Source organism: Abramis brama, assembly GCF_963993115.1.
Source record: "Abramis brama genome assembly, chromosome: 21".
Lineage (NCBI taxonomy): Eukaryota > Metazoa > Chordata > Actinopteri > Cypriniformes > Leuciscidae > Abramis > Abramis brama.
Genome location: NC_139983.1, coordinates 33419283 through 33440819, shown reverse-complemented (window position 1 = coordinate 33440819; position 21537 = coordinate 33419283). Strand labels below are relative to the sequence as shown.

The following is a 21537-nucleotide window of genomic DNA, read 5'->3' as shown; positions in this document are numbered from 1 at the left end:
ACTTTATCATACTAAAATATAGTACATTCATTTAATTGAAATAAATTTTGGGGGGAATTTTTGACTGACACGCGAAGAGCACCAGAGTCTACAAATCCAATCATTTTTTGTAGCACTACTGTAGGCACTCAGAAGGTATTCAACATACACTTCATTTGTTATTATTGATTACAAAGGTCTTTTTAACTCTTCGCCGCCATTGACGGAATGTTCCGGCTCTGTGTTTTCACAGTTATACGGTAGGGGGCGCTGTTACACATTTTCTGAAAGAGTTGCTTTTTTGTCAAACCCACATTCAAGTGATGACAAAAAAAGAATGCATGAATCTAAAATCAAATGGGTTTTGTTGTTTAAAAGCAGAGGCTCAGATGTTGTTCAGATATTCATACAACAAAATATTAAAATTTAGTTAAAATTATCAAAAATGCTGGCAGGCAACTTAAAAAAAAAAAAAAAAAAACACTGGAGGGGAAAGAGTTAATAAATCACTGTTAGATAAAGTAACCTTTGTTGTTTCTAATACGAAGCATTACAACAAAACACAAACTAACATTTCTCATCAACTACATTGAGAAAATGATTGCAAAGCGCTTGCTATCTTTTAAAAAGGGTTAATATATGGAAAAATATATTAAAATTGACCAGTGCAACGTTTTGAATTTGTTGTATTAGACAAGGAAACCTTGTGAGTAGAACAATAAACAATCAGACAACAGCAATGTCAATTTATCCTCAGGAAAATATTTGAACATATGAGTGTTTCCCCAGAGAGCAACGGTGTCGGCCCAGATGTGGATTCAGAAGCACCGGATGTGGGCCGACACCGTTGATGTCTGGGTCAGCGCTTGTGTTGAGCTGTGGGAAGGTGTCAGACGTCACCAGTAAAGGAGCCAGAGATGAATAAACTGGTTCACCTTCCAGGCCTGCTCCAGTTCTGCTGTCCATCGGTCCTTCAGGATCGGCTGAACGGCACAGATGAACTCGGCTCCCACGTACTGAAACACACACACACACACACACACACACACACACGGTCAGTACTGCTGACTACAAACATTTGAACTTGAACTAAAATAAACTGAAATCAAATATCAGGGGTGCAAACACATGTATGGTCAAAAAAGAGAGAGGTAATCGAAGCCCTCGTCCCGCGGCAAATATCCAGATACTACATTGCCACCATCCCCAACCCACCCCTATAGGCACATAGAGTCAAATGAAATTTAGAAAAACTATCTTGCACTTCTTCTTCTTGCTTTACTGCTACTTCCTGAAAACAATTTCACCTGATGATTTGAATAGCTCTTTTTGTAAAGAATTAATAATTCTAGGATGATTGGGGTAATTGTGTAGGGTAGGCCTAGTGCATCTGCATAGAAACTAATAAACAAAATACAAATATAAATACAATAAAACACAAATACACGAGAAATAAAGCAGTGCTTTATGTTTTTCAGGTAAATTAACTGTATTAAGTATTAATAGAGTTTATCTTTTGACAAAACGTGATTTTTCTCTTTCTCTTTTGTTGTTTGATTAACTTTGGTGACACAAACAGCTGCAGGTATATTGGGTGCTGTCCCTTTAAGACGAATGCACGTATCTAATACCGGTAATGACACGCATCCGTTTTATTTTGACTGCGTTTACGGGGAAACTCGTTGAGACGGACACTGGCTTATTTTTTCGTGCACATGTCTGTTCAAACACAAATAGATAAGAAAGAAAAGGGAATTCACGAACTTCACGTGCTGTCTGCGACTGCGTGGCTCTGTGCGCCGACAGACCATCTACATTTGGATGTTAAACATAATATATATAGCCTGATACAGCAAAGACAACGTCGGCAGTATTGACGGCAAAATAGGCTACAGAATATTTCGTTCTGTAGGCCTATTGACAGGGGCAATATTTGAAAATCGATAATTAGGCCTATTTTTTAAATTACAATTATATGCATTTGTCAAAAACCGAGAGACTTTCAAGCATCAAAATGTAATTTATTAATATGTATTTGCGCCTTCTATTTTGTCTGAAAACTTCCAACACTCGTGCGTGTCGCGTGAAAAATAGGCGTCGGTTGCGGTTCTATTTCTAGCACGCGGTTTCGGCGCGGCTCGAGAAGTGTGTGTGTCACGCAGGCATTGTGCTCTAACACAAGCTCTAACCAGTTAACATGAGAGCCGACATAAAAACGGACACTCCACGCCACGCAGAGAGAAATGTGATGCAGTGGCAGATCCAGAGTGAGACAGAAACACTAGTGGTTCACGCTTGCGCACATACTGCTGGTTTGGCGCGCAGTGTTCTGATTCGCTTATTTCCTATTTACTTGTTGGTGGACGCAATCCAGAATTACTGTTGGTTAAATTATAATCAGACCCTCTCAAACCACCCTCCCCCCCCCTCCTCAAAAAAAAATCTTCGGATCTGCACGATTCACACAAGTCACCCAAACTGACGTGAAAAAAGCGGGAGGCGCCGAAAAGCGCGCTGTTTGCACCCCTGAAATATGTTTACTCTTTCCGTGCCAACATTTCTGATCAATTACACAGAAGTTTCATGACCCCCATAATATTTGTATTAATATGTATATTAATATTAATATTTGTATAAAACATGCAATAAATCAAAAGAAAGAACGGAGCAAAAAGACAGAAATATTTTATTCCAGCTTCATGCATTCTTTTTTTTTATCAACACTTGAATGTGATTCAGTTTCATTAAGAAAAAAAGCAACGTTTGAACAAAAAGCTGAGAAAAGAAAATTTTTTTCAGAATCTACACCGTGCGTCAGCAATGCTTTTATCGCTTGTTTCTGGTTCTTCTTCACATGTCTTCTGATCAGGACACTCTACTCTTTCAGATGTTATGACACTAAAAAGAATTAACAACAAAAAAAAAGTGACAAATTTGTGAAACTGTATGACAGTCTATTGAGTGTTAGGTAACTTGATTCACTACCTCCGTATTTTCATATTTAATTACATTTTTACTGTCTTTATTTTTATTTATTCTGTCATCCATTGTTGTATGTAAATGTTCAGAAATTATTGTTTATATTTTTGTTATTTGTTTGGTTTAACAGTAAAAACAAACATCAGAGGATGTGTAACAGCGCCCCCTACCGTATAACCGCGAAAAACGGAAAATTCCATCAATAGCAGGGAAAGAGTTAATGTAAACTAAATAAAAATGAATAAAAAGTATAGACATTTTGTTTTTTAAACTAATAAAAGTGACAAAAACAAAAAATTAACTAAAACAAAAAATATAAAAATAAAATCTAATTCAAAATATTTACAAAACTATGATAATATATCAATGATGCTTAAATAACACTGAACAGAACAGCAAAATAACAAATATTTCTGGACTTAAAGGATTAGTTCACTTCAGAATGAAAATTTCCTGATGATTCCCTCTCCTCCTCGTCATCCGAGATGTTCATGTGTTTCTTTCTTCAGTGGAAAAGAAATGCAGGTTTTTGAGGAAAACACTCCAGGATGTTTCTCCATATAGTGTCTTCAATGGGGTCCAACGGGTCGAAGGTCCAGATGTGAGTTTCAGTGCAGCTTCAAAGTCTCGTCACGATCCAGCCGAGGAATAAGAGTCTCGTCTAGACAAACCAGCGGACATTTTACAACAAATATATACAATTTGATACACTTTTTAACCACAAATGCTCATAACTCTGCGATGCGTCACGCATTACGTAATCAGGTTGGAAAGTGATGCAGAAGTACCGCGGGAAAACTCCCATATAATTTTCTCCTCCAACTTCAAAATCATCCGACATCGTTGTTTTACCTTTTTTGTAAAGGGCATTTGACGTCGTCTTTGCACGTTCGCTTTGTAAATATTGGATGGTACTTTTGTCTACGTCGCAATTGACCTTTCCAACGTAATGTGTGTCGCATCACCGAGTTCTACAAGACCAGCATCTGTGATTGAAAAGTATATAAATGTTTATTATTTTTATAAAATGTCCACTGGTTTGTCTAGATCAGACTCTTATTCCTCGGCTGGATCGTGTCGAGACTTTGAAGCTGCACTGAAACTCACATCTGGACCTTCGACCCGTTGGACCCCATTGAAGACACTATATGGAGAAACATCCTGGAGTGTTTTCCTCAAAAACCTGCATTTCTTTTCCACTGAAGAAAGAAACACATGAACATCTTGGATAACGAGGAGGAGAGTAAATTATCAGGAATTTTAAATGCTGAAGTGAACTAATGCTTTAAGGAATTGATTTATATTCATGTAGAATTTATCATGTCTGTTTCTGCGCCTCTAGTGGCGACGGGTGGAATTACAACAATCATCAGCGCATCAGGGGCCTGTACCATGAAGGTAGCTGAACAAACTCGGGGTTACAGGATTAGTTTTGAGTTGACAAAACCAAACCGATGCAATCAGGCTTTATTGGTACCATGATGCAGCTCATCAACTTTCTTTGTCAACTCAGGCTTTGATCCTCAAGCTATGATTACTCCACGCGCGCGTGCACATAAAAGAGTGACGTCGACACTGAACAACCAATCGCGGGTAGAGCGAAAGCGATATATTTTTCTGCGGAGGAGCAAGAGATAATCATTCATAATTACGATTAATTTAAATATGTATTTCAAGCTCGAAACAATACGGTCTCTGCTGCCAAAGCAAGAGAAGACTGTTGGAGAAAGATTGCTGATTGTTAATGTGTAAGTTAAACAAATACGTTCTATATTTATGTAAAATTATGTATATATGTATGCCTATATGTGTAATATAGCCTATAGCTTATTTTTATAATATATAAAAAATGTGCATGTATGTACTAAGAAAGATTAATATTCATTGATTTTTAGATTTTTAGATGCAACCCCAACTCCAAATGTTCTTGGCAGCAGATAAAGACAAAATATAAAAATATAATTCAAAGGTTATTTCAAGGAGTTAATTCAAAGAGTATTTACCACAACCTTTTATTACTTTTGTGAACATTTTATCACACTTGTTTGCAGCAAACAGAAATAAAGAGTTAAATTCAGAAAACCAGAATACACTGGCGGAGGAGTTGGCTCTGAGTAGGCAATAAGGGACGGCCGATTATGGATGGGATTACAGGTGCTGTACAATCTGACCCTGGTGCTGGCTCCTCTAAGCAAGTAACACTGGGTACGTGTGCAATACATTACTACTTTTTTTAAGTTTTAAATATGGCTGACTGTATGTTCTGCAGGGAAATACAGTGTCCCTGTTGAAGCTAGCACACATTCTCACACACACACACACACACACACACACTATTAGGGTGAAGCAAATGATGAAGACACTTTGTCTGTGTGTTCTCAGACAGTTGCTGATGTGAATGCACTGGGCTTTTTATTATGGCAAACATTTGAATGTGTGGCATAAAAAAGGGACTGGCCCTTACACATCTCTTTTGTAGGATTTTTCACAACCTGACCCAGAAACTGAAGCCTCTACCTCAATGGCCTTCAGAAGAAATGTGTAAGGATTTAAAACCCTTGACATAAATTACAGTCAGTCCTGTGTTTGTAGGAAGTCAAGGAACTTTTTGTGATTTGATGAGCCTCCAGAAAACTTGTAATGATCATGTTTGTGGTGGAATTATGTTTCAGGTGGAAACAGACTCAGTCAGGGCCCTGTACAAAAGGAGTCTTGAACTAGACTGCACACTAAAGGAGACTTGAACTAGACTGCACACTAAAGGAGTCTTGAACTAGACTGCACACTAAAGGAGCTGACTGTGAGCTGAGGAGGCTCCAAACAAAATCAAACAGCTGGATAAAACTGATCTCAGTATGTATATATATATATATATATATATATATATATATATATATATATATATATATGTGTATATATGTGTGTATATATGTGTATATATGTGTATATATATATATATATATATATATATATATATATATATATATATATATATATATATATATATATATATATATATTAGTATAACTTATTTAACCAAGTAACACTTTAGTATGAATATTTATTAATGCAACTTTCTCTTGCTCTCTTTCTCCCTCCCATCCCACAAAACCAATAAAACAGTTTGAGACATATCTGCAGTTTCAATGTGCTTTTATTAAGTGTAATATTGTATGGTGATTGCATCTACATCTGCACCAGCTGGGTGGTCAAGTGTGATCGGGTCAGTTTCATCGGGGAGAAGCTGGTTTTGTGGTGTTTCTCGCTCCTTTCTACTGGTGGCTATATTGTGCAGAATGGCACATACAGCCACTATCTGTGATGCCCGCTCTGGTGACTCTGAAGCGCCGAACACAGTTGAAATGTGCCTTTAGGAGGCCAAAGGTCATCTCTATCTTCACTCTGGTTTTACTGAGGGCCACATTGAAGCGGTGCTGTGGCCCTGTCTGAGGGTCATGATAGGGGGTTATTGTGTAGGTTTTTCTATCTCAGTTTAAATGAACAATGTTTTGTACTGTACCAAATTTAACTTGCTTTCCTCAAAGCGCTGACACAACACAGACTCACGGAAAATTTGTGAGTCAAGCACTGGAGCCAGGCCATTTGGCATCCAAACTTGATCATATGTTCATGACCACCACAAGTCGTCTGCAGATGAAATGTTTAGTAGATCATTGTTATATCTGTTAAAGTTACTATTAATTTAAAGATTCATCTCACAGAAAATAATCATCTCACATATTCACATCATCTCTACCTGAACATTAAGGCTGTGATAGGACTTCCTATTAACATAATCTGCCTCATGTTCCCTAGAGCAGTGGAGATTGGAGCAATAGACTGCATACATGTTGCAATGACTTGGGAATCCTATCATAAGATTATCAGAAGAATAATAAAAAAGATTAAAAATAATTCTTAACATGTATTATATTGTATAGTACATTTGTGAAATTTGCTTTTAAAGAAAAAAAAGTGTTCATGTGATGTCACCCTATCAATATATCTTACCGGCAATTTTATAAAAGCCCTCTTTTATGGACATGGTCGATAAATGTCCGGGGAACATTATTAGTTAAACTTTTCATGTACTCCTGCAGAGCGAGGACCACCTTGCGAATGGTTCGACAAACATATGTTTTCCCCTAGCTTCTGTGCGTCACCCACCGTGCAAGAATGTACCACTTGCAACAAAAAAAAAAAAAAAAAATGCAACACAATATTTGCGGTACAGTAAGTGCATGAATTCGACGTGTTAAATTCTTTATGTGCGGCTCAAGAAGTTCGCAAAGATAAGACATTCCTTCCGCGGAAAATCTGTATCTTTCATAACTATCAGTTAAGGCAAGGGGATTTTGTCTGGCTAAAAACTCTTTCTCTACGAAGTGCTCGTCAAACAATTTGCGCTGAGATGTCCACCGGATTTGGAAGAAAAGGTGAAGTCATTGCAACAGACACTGGGAATAAGTTACGTCACCTATATGTTTCTTTGCTCTCAGCTGATTGGTCAAACTTCGGTCTGAGATCTTGAATCCAGAACATAACCTGCCCCGGAGCAGGTTAGCCGTGCAGCGTAAGATACCATGGCAACGAACACCGATTAAAGCCAAGCTACTTTCATAGTACCTAAAACCCAGGGTTGGCGGAAACTAAGCTGAAACATAGCTGGCTAGCCACCTAATCCGGCTTCATGGTACAGGCCCCAGTTCTTCCTTATGGACAAACATTTGCTTTGCTCCTTTTGTGCACTTTGCATCAAATGTATATTTCATATAATTCTTTTGTAAAATTCATCATAATAATATAAATATAATTTATTGGGCGGCAGTGGCTCAGTGGTTCATGTAGATTGTCTACAAACCGAAAGGTTGGTGGTTCAATCCCCGGTTCCACCTGACCAAGTGTCGAGGTGTCCATGAGCAAGACACCTAACCCCAGCTGCTCCCGACGAGCTGGATGGCGCCTTGCATGGCTGACACCGCCGTCGGTGTGTGAATGAGTGAGTGAATGGGTGAATGTGAGGCTATATGTACAGCGCTTTGGTGGCCATAGGTCTGTGAAAGCGCTATATAAATGCAGTCCATTTACCATTTACCATAATAATTATGATTCAGTATGTAAATTTTTACTTTTTGGTCATAATTTTTACTTTTGTCAATTATTTTTTTCATAATTTTTACTTTTTGTAATTTTTACTTTTGTCAATTATGATTTTTAAAAAATATTTTTTACTTTGTCATAATTATGTTTCTGTCATAATAATTATGACTCAATACTATGTCAATTTTGACTTGTCATAATTTATACTTTTGTCATAATTTTGACTGTCATTTTTTTATTTTACTTTTGTCATAATTATTTTTTTGACAATTATGACTCAGTAGTGTCATAATTTTGACTAGTCATAATTATGACTCAGTATGTCAATTTTTACTTTTGTCAAAGTAAATATGACATAATTATGACGCAGTATGTCATAATTTCAACTTGTCATAATAATGACTCATTATGTCATAATTTCGACTTGCGTCAATTAAGATTTACCAAAGCATGACATACTGTATTTCATATAATTCATCTGATCATGGACCAAAAAGATTTTGTAAATAAACTTCACATAAATGCAGAATGCTCTAAAAATGACAAATAAATGCTACTACAAAACACTGAACTACTGTTGTATACAAAAAATAATAAATTTTATTCGCAGAAGATCCATGATGATAATTTTAGTTACATAAAATATGCATGTGAAAAAAAAAGCGTACAAACTGCACAGATTTGGTAAGATAAATTTGATAATGGATCTTCCAACAACAAAAATAAAAATAATAATTATAAATAATCTACACACAAGTTCACAGTGATCCCCAGCTGTCAAGCTCCTAAAACGACCAAAAAGAAAAAGAAATAATCATTTTTAAAATCCAAAATGGACTGTAAGCTATTGTCGTATAGAAACATCATCTTTTTTATCCCACAGACGATGATCAGAAGAATTTCAGGAAAAAGACACAGAGCACAAACTGCACAGAAAAGCAAAGCGAACGTCTGTTATGATCCATGCGGTGTTTTGATGAGAGAATTTAATTGTATTGTATTTCCACTCCAGTCGAGTGAAAGACGTGAGGATGAAAGCGCTGAAGTGTGTTTGAGAGGATTGTTACCCCGTAATACTTGGGTGGAGCGTTGTAGCGATAGTGGCTCTTCCCCAGTTCCAGCGCCAGAGTCTGCAGCCGCTCCAGCTGATCGAGTCTCGCTACACTCTTCTCGATGAACGACATCACACTGCAGAACACACAACAAGTCAAGTCAACTTTATTTACATGCACCTTTTAACAATGCAGAGTGTTTCGAAACCGCATTCAGAGAAAACAGGAAAATAATGCAACAAAGTTTGTTTCTGCTGTACAGCAGATCGAGAAGAAAACAGCGTCATAGGCCACAGCTTAAAGCGCAACTCTCGCCAAAATACAACCTAGGGTCTTTTTGTGAATCTACCCGAGGCAAACTTTCGTTTAAAAGCATAATTAGGATGGAAACGCCACTTTTAAGTTTGACCGTATTTTCGTTTTAGGTTAAATGCCTTTTGAATGAGAGTGCTTGGGGCACGACTATGATAGCATCAAAAATCGCTATTTTTAAAACACTAAGAAGGCTCGACACAACATGAAACTTTGCTGGAAGTGTCACCAGGGGCTCTACACATGAATTTTGTCATAATTGTGTGAAAGTAAATATTGACATACCGAGTAAAAAAAAATCTTTTTATCATAATAACGACAAAGTTGAAATTATGACATACTAAGTCATTATGACAAAAATAATTATGCATTTTTTATTTATAATTTTGACTTTTTGTCATAATTTTGACTTCTCAAAATTATGACATACTGAGACCGCATAATGATTATGAAAATTATTATAAAAAGTAAAAGTTCTGACAGTCAAATTATTATGACATACAAAGTTGAAATTTTTGACTAAAGTAAAAATGTACAAAAGTACAAAATTATGACAAAAAAATTACTGACAAAAGTAAAAATTATGACATGTCTAAATTAGGACATACTGAGTCATAATCACAAGTCGTAATTATTATGACAAAAGTAAAAAATTATGACAAAAATAATTGACAAAAGTAAAAATTATGACATAAGTTTATATTATGACATACTGAGTCATAATTATAAGTCGTAATTATTATTACAAAAGTAAAAAATTATGACAAAAATAATTGACAAAAGTAAAAATTATGACATAAGTTTATATTATGACATACTGAGTCATAATTATAAGTCGTAATTATTATTACAAAAGTAAAAAATTATGACAAAAATAATTATGACAAAAGTGAAATGGCAAAAGTAAAAATTATGACAAAAGTAAAAATTTACATAGTCATAATTATGACAAATCAAATTTATGACATACTGAGTCATAATTATTATGAAAAAAAATTATGATGACAAAAATAAGAAGGCAGCAACATAGTTTTGCTCCAGCATTGAGAACATTGTTTGTGTACACAAAGTTTACTAAAAATAAAGGTCAAAAATAGTCGATCTGTATCACTGAATCATTTCATTATTATATGAGGATCCTTTTTCAAATACAAGGTCAATATTGATTTTCACTAACGACAAAACAACAAATTATCCGTGAATTTTATATTGAACTAAGCTTTAGGAGCTTTCCATCTTTACTCTCCTCCCTGTTACGTTGCATTCGGAGATTGACTATTTTTGTCTGTCAGAATACCAGCGGCCGGAAACACTTTGAGTTGGTCAAAATCTTTCTTTTTAGTAAACTCTGTGTACACAAACACTGTTCTCAATGCTGGAGTTCATGTGTAGAGCCCCTGGTGACACTTCCAGCAAAGTTTCATGTTGTGTCGAGCCTTCTTAGTGTTTTAAAAATAGTGATTTTTGATTTTGACTTATTGACTCAGTATGTTAATTATGACTGTCATAATTTTGACTCAGTATGTACATTTTTTTACTTAGTCACAATTATGACTCATAATTATGACTCAGTATGTTATAATTTTGACTTTTTTTTATAATTCTAAATTTTTATATAAATTTTGACAATCAATTAGGGGTGTGCCGGTTTCAGAATTGGTGATGACGGTTATGACGTGAGTCAAATGTGACGGTTCGTAACATAACCGCCTTCGTCGTCGTATTTGCTTTTTATTTATTAAATACATGCAATTGGTTGATGAAACATTTATTAAAATTTAGATACAATTTGTACAAAACGAAATTTGCTTTAAAGAAAGGTTTTCTACAAAACAAAACTTCATTAAGTGGTAAAAATCATGTCTCCCGATATATTGCGCATCTTATGATCCTATCTTTTATTACAATTGTTTTTGAGCTAAAATGTAATACACATCATATATATATACACACTGTATATGTTTCTTTTATCAAACATGTTTGGGGCCAGTCAAGGGGTAATTAAACTGCACGATCAGTAATGATACGTTGTTTATTATTGGAAATGTTTTTCATTTGTTTAATAAATCTCATAATGATGGCACATCACTATATCATAGTCATAGCTTTTACTTCTATCTCAGATGATTGGCGGTCGGGCAGGGGGTATTTGGCAAAGAATCAAATACAGCTGGAAACGACGTAGACCATTAATAACACAGACTGTTAACAATTGTTTTTAATTAGTATTTAAACATTCTCTATGATAAAAAATGTTTGTAAAAAATATTTTAATAACACGGTTTTGGCGGTTATAGAGTTGTAATGACGGTGTTCAACTATAACCGTTGGTCTCACGGTTATATACTAACCGTCACACCCCTACTGTCAATTATGACTTTTTACCATAATTTGGACCTTTATGTCATAAATGTTACTTTTTATGTCAATTTCAACAAAACATGAATATTTTATCTTTCTTATGTGTTGAAAACGTTCTCTCATACGGCAGAGGCTTTACCAATGTAAAGCGTTTCCCTAAACGGACTTCAGTGGTAAACGTGTGCCATGATAAAGTTGAATGTGACTCTCAGATTGACAGCTGTCACTCAAACACTCAGTTCAGACAGCACAGGCCTAACCTGATCGCACGTTCTGTTTTCATGCTGTGAAGAGCGATCGGCCCGCGGCCTCATTACACACACACACACACACACACCGCCCCGCAGGGTCACAGCGGCTGATGTTTCGCTCAACAGCCTCTCGGCCTTTACAGCAACACCACATTCAATCAGTAATTGGTGTTCGGGGGATTTGAGAGCAAACGCAGTGAATTAGTGTGTGTGCAGATCAGTGTGTGTGTGTGTAGAGCTGTCAGATAATAATAGTAATCTTCATGTAGTGCCTCTTATCATCTCTAACACTGAAAACATGCTTTATTATAGATTCTGCACATCTCATATTAATAAATGCACCATTGTTTAGTTGCATGATTATAAACAGCCACAGTTGGACTAGTGGATGATCAGATTATGATCATTCATGCATCAGATTTATCACATTTCTGATGTTTTATCAGCCACTTGAGGCTGAACAATGAGATTTGTCCATGAAACACAAATAATTGTAGCATTGCATTTAATGTGTCCATTTGCAAAATTCAATCATTCCTGTGGTATTTTGTGTTAATGGATTCCACAGTCAGATGATGGGATTTTTGTATCGTTTATCTGGTATTTTGTGCATGCTTTGATTTCAGTGGGTCATCGTGACAATAACATCTAGATGCATTCCTTGTGTGTGATATAAAGCATCTGTGTGTTCGGACACGTCGTCACATGATGCCTGTCAATCAAAGGTCATTGAAAGTGTCACATCTCTCGCTATAATAAAGCACTACTTGTGTCGCTGTGAGATCCAACATCCCGGTGTGCAAATCAAACAAAAGCTCTTTATATCCCTGTCATGATCTGAACTGTAACGACTCATTATTATTTCTGCTCTCTAACGAACACGACACATGCATCGCCCTTCTAATGCCTTTATACATGTATTTATAAAAGCCTGAAGTGATTTCATGAAGCTGTCAGAGAACATTAGCAGTACAGCTGAAGACACTCACACCAAAGCACTCACTAGAACTTATTAATACTATAAAATATTATCAAATAAAAAATAAACTTTTACTTCTACTGGGCATTTCACTGCATTTAGGCTACTAGTTTTTGCATTGTATAGTACTATGAATATTGTTTGCTCAACAATAATTTTTTTTTGATGTTCCACATTTATAAGTTGCTTTGCATTAAATTGTCTGCTAAATCAATTTAATTGAATTAAATTATAAAAAAAATTTTCCCGTAATTTGTATCATGAATCATTACTATTGTATGGAAGCTTGTTTCTGCCACAGAATAAAAAATAAAAAAGGTAATTGTGACTTTGTCTCACATTTGCGTGATTTAAAGTCGCATTTGCGTGTTATAAAGTCAGAATTGCGAGATGTAAACTCGTAATCGTGAGATAAAAAGTCGCAGTTATCTTTTAAAATGTTTTATTCTGTGGCGGAAACAAGCTTCTATACTATTGGTCACCCTTTACATCTGTCTGTGGGTTTTGCAAATATTGAACAAATGACCTGGACAGCAACATGTGTCGGCCCACATCTGGTACGCGTGAAATCCACATGACCCAGATGTGGCCCGGATCTGGGCCAAAACTATGTTGCTGTCTTCTTATTTTTGTCATAATTATGTTTTTTTCATAATAATTATGACTCAGTATGTCATAAATTTGACTTGTCATAATCATGACTATGTCAATTTTTACTTTTGTCATAATTTTTACTTTTTGCCATTTCACTTTTGTCATAATTTTTACTTTTGTCATAATAATTACGACTTATAATTATGACTCAGTATGTCAATTTAAACTTGTCATAATTTTTTACTTTTGTACATTTACTTTAGTCAAAAATGTTCAACTTTGTATGTCATAATAATTGACTTTAAATTTCATAATTCTGACATAAATTTGACTGTCAGAACTTTTACTTTTTATAATAATTATGACTTTTCATAATCATTATGCGGTCTCAGTATGTCATAATTTTGACTTTTTTATGACAACAGTAAAAATTTTAACAAAAGTTAAAAAAATCAAAAAATGTTTTTCAGAATTTTTTGTCATAATGACTTAGTATGTCATAATTTCAACTTTGTATGTCATAATGATGACATTTAATGTCATAATTCCAACATTTTTTTTTTTTTTGACTCAGTATGTCAATATTTACTTTCACACAATTATGACAAAATTCTGAGTGTTTCATCATTTAAAAAATACTGCATTTTTGGTCATACACGGTTATAAATAATAAACAGGAGTTGTTCCAGTGAGTGCTTTGGTTTGAGTGTCTTCAGCTGTACTGATAATTATCTCTGACAGGTTGATGAAATCAATCCATGCTCTTATAAATATATAAATATATGTATAAAGGCATTAGAAGAGAAAAGCATGTCTCGTGTCCATTAGAGAGCAGAAATAATGACCTGATATAAAGAGCTTTTGTTTGATTTGCACATCAGGATGTTGATCTTCATCACCCTTCAATAAATACACTCAAACTCACATTATGAAAAAACATTGCTCATCTCCTCTAGTTCACTTCCTAATCTAGTCGTCTAATAAACCTGGCACTGTATATTGCACTTGTTGTTGGCTCTTTGATGAATTGCCTTTTGTTCCTCGCGGTTTAGGATAAAAGCGTCTGCCAAATGCATAAATGTAAATGTAATGCACTATATTTTGGAGGGATTCTGCCCTTTTAATCTGCTGATACCCCTAGTCATCATATGACGGTCACACACACACTGTGTGTAAGCAGATGCAGGGCACTGGGGTGTGTGTTTCTGACCACTGTGAAGTGTGTGTACTGACCGCAGGCCGTGTGCACGAAGCTCCCTGCTGGTGCGTAACCTCTCCAGATCCTCCACGTCTCGAAAGAGGAAGAAGACGTCTTTACACTCCGGATGGGTCTCAAACAACCTGTTACAGACACGACAGACATTCAGCTCTTCAACCACAAACTCATATTCAAGTAGTTTCCTGAGAGGAAGATCTTTAAAATACTTCCATTCGTCTCAGAGTCTTATCATATAACCAGAATCCTTCATAACCTGCTAAACCGACTCGACTCACTACTGGTTTGTATGAATGCTTTGGGCATTTTAATGCTGGTTTTAACTAAACTGGTCTACTCTACGCCGTTTCTTCAGAAGGGAATATATTTGTTTTGTTTTCTTCACTCTGGTTCTTTAGGCATCACATGTATGGAAACTGCATTGCATAAAATTAGAGATGAATTACAAGCACTATTGGTCACCCTTTACTTCTGTCTGGGGGTTTTGCAAATATTGAACAAATGAAAAGTAAACACTAATAACTTATAAGTTGATGAAACGACCTGGACAGCAACATAGTGTCGGCCCAGATCCGGCCCACATCTGGTACGCGTGAAATCCACATGACCCAGATCTGGCCCGGATTTGGGCCAAAACTATGTTGCGGTCTTTTTATTTTTGTTATAATTATGTTTTTTTCATAATAATTATGACTCAGTATGTCATAAATTTGACTTGTCATAATTATTACTATGTAAATTTTTACTTTTGTCATAATTTTTACTTTTTGCCATTTCACTTTTGTCATCATTATTTTTATCATAATTTTTTATTTTTGTCATAATAATTACGACTTATAATGACTCAGTATGTCATAATTTAGACATAGCACAGATATGAACAATTTCGCCGATACCGATAACCGATATATTGGACGATAAATCTAAATCCAAATTTTTATATACATTTTAAGAGCCTGATTACAAAAACTAAAGTCTCAACATTAAAATCCATGTCCCAAACACAATTATGATGTTCTCATTATAATGTTATGTAGCCGATATGACAGACTTGCACATGTTGCACTGAATTATATTTTCCTTTTTTGAAGTGATTTCAATCATATTTCAAGCAATTTAAATCATGTTGAACAGTGCGCATCTGAAGCGTCTCAGCTGAAGGAAATAATACATTATTTATCAGCTTTAATATATCAGCCAAATTTTCTTATCAGGCCGATGACGATAACATTAAAAATTAACATATATCGGCCGATACCGATATGGTGGCTGAGATATTGTGCATCCCTACATAAAATGTAGAGCCTGACCGATTTATCGGCCATCGCAGATTTATCGGTATCGGATATTAACTTTTTTTTACAGAACATATAACGCGGATAAAATGCTTGTAAATTGTGTAACTACGTAGTTTGTCCAGCAGAGCGCGCTCCATTACTTTGCTACTGTAGTGACACCAGCCAACCCTTTCACTTCAGTAACAGGAGGTCTCCTCTTCAGACACGGTGTGTAAGATGCGCACACATTAGCTTCCACTCCACTGACAAGGTATGAAACATGGCTAGCTAGCTGATGTAGCAAACGAGTATGATAAGCTCGTCGTGAGAGTAAAAGACGGGGACATTGTTTATTACTTTATAGCATTGCGTCTCACCAGCTGACAACATAGCGTTAAAAGTTCAACACCATTCAGCAGACTCAAGCCGCCACCGCACTGGTAACTAGTTAGCAACTTACCTTTACGACACCGCTTGACTGCTTGTCTGCTACTGCCTGAACAAGACAGCGGACGCGAGCGGCGCGATGCGACAAAAGACAGCTGAACCAGAGAATGTCTAATAAGGGGAGAAGTTCCACTCTCGGTAAACTTCCGGCTTCTGAACTGGTTGCAGTTCCACTCTGGCTCCACATGAGGGCGCTCACAGGACGAGTGCAGGATGAATGGAGGTCTATGGCGCTATACCCCTCAAAATCCACTTTTCTCAGGATATAATTTTTTGTCTAGTAATTTGAATGTTGTATTCGAAAGGAGATGCAAAGAAATTACACATTGCTGGGTGTTAGATTTTTTAGAGTCACTTATTTGCTTTAAAAAGTCTTTTAAAGTGTCAATGACGTCACACACATCGTACGACCAGAGACACTGCTTTACGGCAATCCTTCAGTCACTTTGGTGCTTTCGCGCTCTGCACTTTCTTTTCTCTCGAGGCATCGACAACACAGCTGACACAGGTAAACGCACAACACATCTGACACAGGCAAACACACAACACAGCTGACACAGCTGACACAGGCAAACACACAACACAGCTGACACAGGTAAACACACAACACAGCTGACACAGGTAAACACACAACACAGTTGACACAGGCAAACACACAACACAGCTGACACAGGCAAACACACAACACAGCCGACACAGGCAAACACACAACACAGTTGACACAGGCAAACACACAACACAGCTGACACAGGCAAACACACAACACAGCTGACACAGGCAAACACACAACACAGCCGACACAGGCAAACACACAACACAGCCGACACAGGCAAACACACAACACAGCCGACACAGGCAAACACACAACACAGCCGACACAGGCAAACACACAACACAGCCGACACAGGTAAACACACAACACAGCCGACACAGGCAAACACACGACACAGCTGACACAGGCAAACACACGACACAGCTGACACAGGCAAACACACAACACAGCTGACACAGGCAAACACACAACACAGCCGACACAGGCAAACACACAACACAGCCGACACAGGCAAACACACAACACAGCCGACACAGGCAAACACACAACACAGCCGACACAGGTAAACACACAACACAGCTGACACAGGCAAACACACAACACAGCTCAATTTCTCAACGGCAATCGGGTGAAAGAGACAAATTTAGCCGTCTAGCACCATAGACTCCCATTCATTCTGCACTCATGGGCGATCGCCCCCAGTGGAACTCTGGTGGAACTACAACCAAAATTCGGTACAATAGGACTTAATAGGGAGTGGCCAGGCTCTCCGTAGACGGGCTCTGGTTGAACCCATTATAATCTGTGATGCTGTCTACACTGGATGCGACGCGAGCGACAAATCTCTGACAGTAAACTGACGCTTCGTTCTATTCATGACGTACTGACGCGAAGGACAAATGCTTTGCAATGGACGCTTTTCCACGTCCAGGGTAAACAGCTTTTAGCTGTTGCGACGCGAGCGACAACGGCCGCGTCCGGTGTAGACACAGTGTCAGCCCATTCTGCCTATAACGCTACATTACAATATCAAGCAATATTCCAATCATTTATATAATTATAACACTTTATATAGGGCCATTTTGAAAAAAATTCGACCCTAATTTTTAATGGGTCGCAAATGTATCACTGATTATTTTTGCACCTATGTTTTAGGCAATATGCTATGATTTACTATGAGCATTTATTAAAACAGAAATGTGTATTTTAAGAATACGTTTTATAACGTGCTCTGAGCATTCAACACATCAAGTTGGCTTCAGCCCCGCGACCGTTACTTAGATTAAAACGTACCATTGTATCAGTGCTGCGCGAGCTCTCTCTCTCTCTCTCTCTCTCTCTCAAAACACGGACGCGCGCACACAGAGAGAGAAGATAATTGTATAATGAAAATTGACGGGCTATAGTTTAAATTTTGTTCTTGCTTGTTTTGTTTTTTTTCTGTCAAAATGTCAGAAAGCATTTTGTATTATCCATCCGTGTTTTTAAAATTCGTTAAATGACGGAAGTTTTACTGTTAACACAGCCCTCGTTATATGTCGGATTCGTCTAACTTATACTTGATATTATTTTTAGAATAAGTGAATCGTTATGCTATTATTGGACTCCTGTCTATTCATTGTCAACTGTTTTCTATAAATATGTTTGTATTGGCTAACATTTATTCAGCTAATGCGTGTCCTGTTTAAAATGTGCAATGTTCAAATGCAAAGACAGCACGTCACAAGAAGCCCTTTTCCCTGTGGTATTTAGTATCATATTTGGTTATTGGAATAATAAATTAATATTAATAATTATTATTATTTATTAATAATTAATAAAAAAATTTTTTTTTTTTTTTTTTACTGTTTTCTAGGGGTTTCTTAATTTTAGACAAGTTGACCAGCACACATTATATGCAATGCAATGCAATATAATGCATGTGTGTCCTATGTGTGACATATTTTGCAAACACAGGTAAAGGTGCCCAATATCAGTCATTTCTAAAGTAAAAAAAAAAAAAAAAAAAGTGTTTTGGACACTTTCGGTGCATCACTACTTAAGAGTTCAGGAGTCTGCCCATCTGTGCCAACCATAGCATGTTGAAATTCATTTTGCACTTTATTGTGTACTGTATTTTCTATCGCAGTAAATCTATACCAACCAATGTTAAAGAAAACAAAAACAAGAAGGCATGTGGTTTAAAAGATGGCAAGTAAAATAAAAAGCACATCTGTATGCAATAGTTTCATTATTGTTCATTATTATCCAGAGCGGCTTACTATAAATAATTTGTGCGACCAAATCATGTTTTGCGACAGTAACTGAAAAAGTTAGTAGCGCAAGTGCCACCAGTGGAAAAGGTTAGTGTAGTTCCCTGGTATTATTACTTTTACTTTAGTAAAAAGATCTGAGACTAGAGGAATTAAGACTAATAATAGAAGATAAGGTTTTGCCAGTGACACTTTAGATATATTTATTGATATAAGTCATTAGTGAAGATTATGCAAACTAGTTTGGTTACAGCTCAAATGTATCATTCTATCATTCACCCTGCCTACATTACATTTGCAAAAAATGTGTTTATATATATTCTGTTTATGTATACTGTATCAAAAGTTTGTACACACCAATGGGAAAGTGTGTCCAAACTTTTGACTGGTACTGTACTATAATATACACAGAAATAATATTGCCAGTATAATACACAAATAATATCGGCCGATATATCAATATCAGGCTTTTTTTTACTCCTAATATCGGTATCGGCCCCCAAAAATCCATATCGGTCGGGCTCTAATAAAATGTTCTTTATAGTAGCTTCTTCAGATTGTTAAGATGTTCTTCACAACGAAAGAAAAGAAGGTTATTTTAAGATCTGAACACTGAAAGAACCAAAACTGGTCCTTCTATAGCATTACTGTGGAAACCTTTCATGTGGAACCTTTATTTTTAAAGTCCCCCTGTGGTGAAAATCCATATTTTAATGTTGTTTATCTGTCCATTGCTGAGTATTTCCTCCTTAAAACTGCAGTGAACCAAAGACAGTCTCAAAAACACGCTTTGAAATCGCTGGTGTTTCTGACGTCACAAACTACCTTGTAACCAATCAGATCAACGTGTGATCGTCAACCAGTGGATCTCTGAGCTGAGTGAGTGAGTGGAGGCGGGGCTCATTTGCATATTCATAGAGCCGCGCATACTAAATGAGGCAAGGGTGTCGAGTTACACTCAAGATATTTTAAGGCATGAAGAAATTTGTTTTCAAGGATTTTTTTTTTAAATATGTCATTTTGGTGATCAAAGATGAGGGATGAGGGTTTTAAAGGATACAATTATTGATTAAGTGTTTTTAAGAGTGTAAAGGGTTACAAGTGTTGCATGTGTGATCATGTGCAATGACAGATACTACAGAGAGGATGCTATAAGAAATAATACAGACATACTGTGTGAACATCATCTACTCACTTTAAAGACATGCACAAGCACCAAATGAGAGTAAAAATTGGTGTTGGCGAGTATATGACACTGTGTCAATCGCCAGTTGGACGGTAACCTTTTTATGAATCCTAAAAATCCAAAGTTGTGAGAACATGAATGTGAACAACGCCCGGGACAGTTGACGGGCCTGCGCTTCATCATCACAAGAGTTTAAGCCTTGAAAGAAGACGCAGAAGGGAACTGAGAAGTGAAGTTTTCTGTGTGCAAACATCCGAACAGGGTTGCCAGGTGCCAGCAAGGTTTTCCAGCCCAAAACCTCGTCAAAAACCGCGAGAATGCACAAAAAAAATGCCCAATTTTTTTTTGGCTTGTTTCTCATTTAAACACATTGAAATCATTAACAAGCTTTAAAATGACCCATTTTTCGACTTAGTCTATCCGATTTTAGAAACAATATTCAATCAAATGAACGCACTGACTTCAGTCAGACTATTCTACTATTAAACTACAAGCTTATGTTACGGAAAATAATGTGATAAACTTAGGCTATCAATGAGGTCGCTTGGAACAAAAGCATTCAGTAACATAAAAACATTGAGTGGATATATGGACATAAAAAATAACCCACTTCAACATTTCAATTATTTCAAATAGCAACATGAAACATGCATATTCTTAGGGCTGGGAGAAAAAAAATCGATTCACCTAGGTATCGCGTTTTTTTTAAACGATTTTAAAATCGATTTTTTTATTACAGAATATTACCGATATTAATTCAAATTAAATTGCTTTATTTTTGCCCTTGTTTATAGATAAGGTTGACAGAAGTTAACCACTTTCATTCCAACAGAGGATGAAATGTGTCGTTATAGAGCTGCACGATGCATCTATAAAAGACTGTGATCTCGATTCAAACACCCACGCGATCTTCTTCCATTTCGTCTGTCTATTAAACCTTTGACAAAACCGCAACATTCAAATCTGTGTTGGCGCTGCCGATGACCCGGAGAGAGTTGT

At 36.4% G+C, this 21537-nt stretch overlaps 1 protein-coding gene across 1 annotated transcript in view; it reads right to left on the bottom strand.

Annotated features, from left to right (window-relative positions):
• xgb (x globin) overlaps positions 1 to 21537 on the bottom strand; it is a 31603-nt gene that overhangs the window by 1463 nt on the left and 8603 nt on the right. The window contains exons 2-4 of the mRNA XM_084096844.1: positions 14841 to 14948; positions 9126 to 9246; positions 915 to 995 (exon numbers count right to left, since the gene is read on the bottom strand). Of these exons, the coding sequence (XP_083952970.1) occupies positions 915 to 995; positions 9126 to 9246; positions 14841 to 14948 (310 nt within the window). The remainder of the gene's footprint in view (positions 1 to 914; positions 996 to 9125; positions 9247 to 14840; positions 14949 to 21537) is intronic.